The 6,880-nt window shown below is 36.5% G+C and overlaps 1 protein-coding gene across 3 annotated transcripts in view; it reads left to right on the top strand.

Annotated features, from left to right (window-relative positions):
- LOC107709738 (plakophilin-4-like) overlaps nt 1-6,880 on the top strand; it is a 47,111-nt gene that overhangs the window by 7,534 nt on the left and 32,697 nt on the right. For all 3 annotated transcript variants that reach the window (XM_016514333.1, XM_016514334.1, XM_016514331.1), the window contains exons 2-3: nt 3,876-4,006; nt 6,100-6,212. In XM_016514333.1, coding sequence (XP_016369819.1) covers nt 3,881-4,006; nt 6,100-6,212 — 239 coding nt within the window. In that variant the 5' untranslated portion in view covers nt 3,876-3,880. The remainder of the gene's footprint in view (nt 1-3,875; nt 4,007-6,099; nt 6,213-6,880) is intronic.

Here is a 6,880-nt window from a genome sequence, read left to right as displayed (position 1 = left end):
TTTGCCCATTAAAATGCTGAAAATTATGCAAATGTGCAAATTATGTATAACTGGTGGCCGGTGCGTTCCCAAACGCGCTAAACTCACAGCACATTCAATAACGGAGTTCACTGCATTCACTGTGAACGGAGCCGCTCTGAGACGCGGAAAACACCGGATCACGAGCCGATCGCGTGCACTGCGCAATGTGCGCGCTTCACTTTGAAACAAGCAGCGTAAACAACGCGGGCTGCCACAGTCTAGTTAATGAATGGGAAACACTGAAGAGTATGAAAAGTGCTCTGAGTTGCTGGAAAAAAAAGAAAAAAAAAGAGCAACAACAAAAACATGTTGCTGGTGACGGGCTTATTGAAAATGCAAACTGATTGTCTGCCAGCAGGAGGCGCTTTGAGAGCGGCAGAAAAAGCGGCTTCTCCAGTAATGGCTGTAATCAAAGCAGCTCTGCTCATGAACGCTTTTTATCAGATAAAATGAAAATGCCATCGAAACTTTTCTGAAGACAGTCCTTTCCCTTCAGAGATACATTCATATAAAACACCCGCGACGTGTTTTGATTTTTATTTATTTATTTATTTATTTATGCATTTAGCAGACGCTTTTATCCAAAGCGACTTACAGTGCATTCAGGCTATACATTTTTTTACCAATATGTATTTTGAATACATATGTATTATGTAGTATGTATTTCTGATTTTGAAACGTGCAGTGCTCATGTTTATTCAACGAAGTCAAACGCCACAAATAAATCAATGTATGGGAAACACTGGTAATGTATATTGAAATATCGGAAATGTGTTTAAAAATCATATCACCGTTATTGAAAAAAATTATATTGCGATACATATTGATATTGAATTACTGTCCAGCCCTAAATGTAGCGTGAAAAAGTTGTCGCGACCGTGGTGCTGTAGTTCGTTTATAGCCTAAGTTTAGCTTTTAAGTTCTGGCGCTTTTGTTTAGGTTTCAAAATTCATAAAAGTTATATTATTTTGTGAAGATTATCTTGATGGACAAAACGTGTAAATTTCATGGACTATGATTGAACACAGAGCAGGCCTGTCGCAATAATCAAAATATCGACTTATCGCGCAATATATGTACATGACCTCAATAATTTTTGGTGACGCAATATATCGCCCATTATATTTACTTAAAAATTCATGTCACCGTGTTTTTATATTCCACTTGTGCCTGTGTCTTTTGCAGCTTCTCGTACATAATGTGGTGTAGTCATGAGGTGCTAGTTCACATTTAAAAAATGCTTCTTTAAAAAAAGTTTCATCTGCAGATATGGTCTTGTTTAGGGATATGACAATAATATCGCTTATCGCAATTATTTCTGGGGCAATATATCGCACAACAAAAACTTGTTATCGTGACAGGCCTAACACAGAACTTATTTTTTTGCGATAATCCAAAAGCCTATGGAAAAATCCTAATGGCTTTTTGTCAAGGGAACCAGTGTGACGCTAACAGCCGATCCGCCTACAAAGTGACGTCATAGTTCCCCCACTCTATTCTCTCATGAGTCTGAATAGAATGTATATTTCAGCAATTTGCAAAAAGCATTAGGCTACTAAACAAAAATAATAATTTACCACAGGTTTTGTCAAAAATGTTCTTTGCCTTTTTAAAAAATGCAGCAAATAAAAGGTAGGAATGATGTGTCAAAATAGACAATGTAGTCACTGAGGGAAAAGACAAAGTTGACGTTACTGTCAATTTTAAAGTTTTTACATACAAATATGTATGGATTTGAACAAATAATTTTTTGTAAAACTAAAAAAAGAAATACATTAAAATATGAAAATACATTAGCAAATGTTTCAGTGACTCACATTGAACAGATTGGTTGAATGAATGATTCAGTGGCTCATAAAGACATTCACTTGTCACCAGCTGCTAGTGTAATGATGTAACCCACACAAACTAACGAACGGACTGAATGCGGAAAGATGCTTGATGAATCAGATTGGAGGATCCAACTATTGTCATTTACAAGATTGGTAATTAATTATTACTTATGTCTGTGGCCATGGTTTAAAAAGATCTGAAAGATCTCTCTAAAAACTAGCCCATCAAGAGATCAAAATAAGTGATTGTTGAACTGTGAGAAGACTTGAGTGGACTATCTAGTTACCTTGTACATGTATCTACTATATATATATATATACATGAACTATATAAACTTTAATCCAATACTTAAGTTATTATGTGAATGTTACAAATAAAGATACTGTGTGGTTGAAAACACTGTGAAGCTGTTTTATACATGCAAGAGACAACAGCTCTTTCTGGATTAGTGGTGGCATATCAGAGTGTTTCAGAATCATTATCATTTATAGGAATAAGATCCTGATTGTGCAGCTCTAAAGTGCAGACAGACACCTTTGGTCATCTCATTGTGACGTCATGTGTACTGTTTTTTGAGCATCTTGTGCCATGAGCACATATGATCGGTGTCAGGTGAACTAAAATCCAGAGGTCCCTTAAAACCGATTAGTCGACAAGGCAATTTTGAAATATATACAATTTTGTTCCTCTAATCTTATTTCATTATCTAATCTCATCCCGTCTAATCTTAGTACTGCAGAACATCCTATCAAAATTCTGCTCTTCAAAATCACTTTCTGCTATTTGCATGATGTGCTTTTACATAAAAATGCAACTAGACCAAGCTGAAGATCTTAAAGGCATTAAAGCCATCCAGGATGAGGAAAAAAAAGAGTGCATCTGCTGATCATACTATTTTTTGCTGTCAGTTGGGGGAAGGGAACAGGTTGTCTTGTCATGCTGTTGCATGCTGGGATGCTGGAACACACGTTGGAATACATCCCTTGTTGCCCTGCCATAATGCTGCCAAGAACTCCAGGCTTTCTGTGCCATTCTAATAAAAGTGAATAGGACAAAGATTTCCATGCAGTTTTCTGGTACACCATCAACATGGAATTAAAAGTCAAATCCCTGTTTGCTTGCTTTATACACGTTCCTGGTCCTTGTGCACGATTCACCAGTTCACATTATTCCAAAGAAAAATGTTTGTCTTTCAAATATTCCATCAAATTGTAAACGATGATATGTCAAGATGCTCTTGCGGATGAACTTGACCTTCTTCAGCTTCTACATTCCAGCCTCCTTAAAAGTGCTTGCCTGCTTTTCAAGATCCAATTAATTCCAGATGGATAACATCAAGCTCTGTCACATGGGTACCGATTACTGTTTTATGTTGATTTTAAGGAAGTCACCTTCACTTATATATCAGCCAGGCCAATTAGTCAACCAATATTTTGCCAATTTAAGGGTATCTGCATCGTTCTAGTGTTTTTCCTGTGATGTGAAAGAGCTGAATTTTCAGCAGGCATTACGCCAGTTTTCAATGTCACATAATCTTTAAAAAAAATCATTATAATTTGCTTATTTGCAAATGCTGAAAACAGGTGCTGCCTTATATTCTTGTGGAAATCATGATACATTTTTTAGGATTCTTTAATAAAAGAGCAGCATTTAATTGAAAATAGAAATCTTTTGTAACATTATAAAAGTCTCAGTTGTCATTTTTAAATAATTGAATGTGTGATTTCTGAACAAAAGTAAAAAAAATAAAAAAATAATCTCACTGGCCCCAAACATTTGTTAGTAGTAGTTTGTGACATCAGTATCAGCATCGGCCATTAAGATCCATAACGGTTGACCAGTAAACTCAACAACTGTTGTAGTCTGGTCTTCAAAACTATAAAGGTTTATGATATCTAAATAAATGGTAGGGCATTGACATTGCTATATTGGACTATATTTGCAAAGCAAGATAATAATAGTGTATCAGTGGCACTGCACATAAATGATAATAGCTGTGTGTTGTGTGTTCCTGTGTGCAGGGGGAATGCCTACTCCAAGGCAAAGCCCTGTGGAGGAAAGGGAGGTGCTGAGTGGTGAGGGAAGATCCAACAACAACAACATGGCGACTGATGCCACCACCACCAACCTGCTGGCCTCTGTTAAAGAACAGGTATGCCGCACCGTTTCCATCTGCCAGTGTCTGGCTGTAGGGTAGCTGTAATCTGAAGAGCAGCTCAAACACGAGGGGCCACAGATTGTAGATGTATTAAGTCAACATTCTGCTCATTAGTCAAAAGTCATATTTGCATTATTAATTCCTGGGTGGGGAAAGCTCACTTTGAGGACACAAATAGCTGGTCTAGACTGAATTTTAGAGCTGATAACCTTGTTTCCTCTGTTGGTGTACAGTGTGGTTTTGTTTTATTTAAATTAATTTTTATGATGTCACCATCCTATTTGTTTAAGAACAAGATTCTTATTTACCTGTTTCCTCACATCAGGTTTGAATTTGAGAGCTGATGAAGTCTAGTTTTTCCAAGTTATTTATTATTCCATTTCCATATTTATTACAAATTTATTTAAAAAGTTTTTTTATCATATATTTTATTTTTTCAGCCAATTTGTTTAATAACAAGTTACTAACTTTATTTTTTTATTTCGTTACAATTTTTATTCCAAATGTATTATAGTTTTTTGTATCATATTTGTATCATAACATGCATCATAACATTTTTTGTATCATTTTAATTAATCAGCCAATTTGTTTAAAAACAAGATTCTTATTCAGTGTAGGTTTACGCTAAATTTGAGGGCTGGTTTTTAGTTACTATTTTATTTTATTTTATTTTGTTTTATTTTATAATCAATTTATTTTAGTTTTTTATCATATATTTTAATTGATCAGTTTAAAAACAAGATTTGTATTCAATGTACGTTTACGCTGAATTTGAAGGCTAGTTTTTAGTTACCGATTTTATTTTATATTATTTTTTACAAATCTTTGTAAGTGTTTTTATTGTATATTTTATTTTATTACAAATTTTTCATTTTAGTTTATATTATTTTGTTTAGAAACAAGCTGATAAAGTCTAGTTTTAAATCTAGACCATTTAATTTTATTTATCTAATTTTTTCTTCTATTTTTAATTATATATGAGTATAGTTCATCATTTTATTTTACCAGGCAAGTTTGGTTAAGAACAAAATTATTATTTACGTGTTTTCTCACATCAGGTCTGACTCTTCGGCCTTCTAATCTGTTTCACAGTTCAGTGTCATGAAAATGACAAATTAAACTGTTAGCTTAATCATTACAAATCTTGTTGATGCTGATAGCGTTCATTAACGCTGTGAGTCTCTGTTAAAATCTAACTGATCGTCCCATTACCAGGCTTAACATGTTTCACTAGCACACCAGAAACTGCAGCATGGATTTCATTGCATTGTGTGTGTGTGTGTGTGATTTGTGTGGTCAAGTCTTGTCGTTTCTATGTGCTCCTCTTGGACAGAATCAGGACATAGGCAAGTATTGTCACTCTGAACAATAGGTTGAATAGAAGAGGCCTGGTACAGCTGGTAGCTCACAGCATGGCACAAGGCAGATAGCCATTGCCTGACTTATCTCGCCTGGAGAACAACACTCAATAATCTCTCCTTTTCACTGGCTACATTAATTGCAACCTCTTGTAATGCTTGCCGGCTTGAAACCTGCAATACTTTCAGAATATAATATCTGTTTCAGAGCGGTTACAGTGCTCCAGATTCATTTCGTTGCAGTCTAACAATGGCAAGCAATCATGAAAATATGCAGTGACACACACAACAAAGTGATATGTTTTCTCCTCAGAATACTATAGTCAATACAACAGCAATGTTGGCTGTTTATATGTGTGTGTGAGAGAGAGTGTGTCTCCTTTAAGGGCAGCTGCATCAACGAGTCTGTCTCTATCACAGAGAGGCAGGCCAACAGTGCAGCCTTCTCGCCTTCCGCACACACACACATAAACAAACACACATGCATTGCACACACACAGAGAGACTGAGGCAAGAGGAGGGGAAGAGGCCACTAATTCAGAAGCAAAGAGCAACGAGACAGGATGGAAGCTGAGAAGAGACAGGATTTAAAGACAATGGATTTTGAAACTAAATTAATGTTGTAACTGGAAACGGGTATGTTGTGTGTACTGCCTACACATGATGGATATGTTTTTGATGGTAGAAGGCAGCGGTGGTGACACTTTTGTCCCTCCTGTCTTTCTGAAGGAGCTTCAGTTTGAACGGCTTACCAGAGAACTTGAAGAAGAGAGACAGATTGTGGCCAATCAGCTGGAGCGATGCAGGTTGGGGGCGGAGTCTCCAGATGCTGTGAGTGACAGGTAAGAGGCAGTTTTGGATAAAAAATTAATTCATGTGTTATGTGAGTGGAATTTATGTTTAGAGGTCTGATTTAAAGAAACAGCTCATTTAAACATGCTGTACATTTACCTTTCCCCATACTATATGACAGGGGTCGGCAACCTCTTCAGCATGACGGGCCATTTTTAATTTTTCTGGTTAACTATTTGACTGGTGTGGTAAGTGGGTGCAGGTGTCCGTGATTAGTAATCGGGTGATTGTGAGCGGGTGTAGGAGGCTGATTCGGCTGGTGAGGCAGGTGTTTCCGTGACACAGTGCTGCCACGCGACTTTTATTAATCGATACTGAATCGCTACATTATATTTCTCAGCAACGAGGGGGGTAAAATCGCTGTTTTTTAGTAACTAAACTCAGCTTCATTGTTTGTAGAGAGAGACAGACGCAGACAATTTATACATCTCTCTCTCTCAAAATGGCCATATTTGAGAAAAAATCAGTTTGCATCACTGGATATAGCTGTCGGTTAACATTTCTATCGTAAAACGTATCGTTAAAAGTTGACTACGATAATATTAAATGATTTGCAGCTTCATCTTACCTCGCTCTCTTTAACGTTAAACTGACGCTTCGCTCTCTGCTTCTGTGAACAGTAAACCCTGGAGTGTTACAAGCTCTTGGTGCATAAAGA

Source organism: Sinocyclocheilus rhinocerous, unplaced genomic scaffold (genome assembly GCF_001515625.1).
Source record: "Sinocyclocheilus rhinocerous isolate Xijiao unplaced genomic scaffold, SAMN03320098_v1.1 scaffold4039, whole genome shotgun sequence".
Lineage (NCBI taxonomy): Eukaryota > Metazoa > Chordata > Actinopteri > Cypriniformes > Cyprinidae > Sinocyclocheilus > Sinocyclocheilus rhinocerous.
The sequence above is the reverse complement of the archived record's forward strand: the minus strand, read 5'-3'. Positions and strand labels throughout refer to the sequence as shown.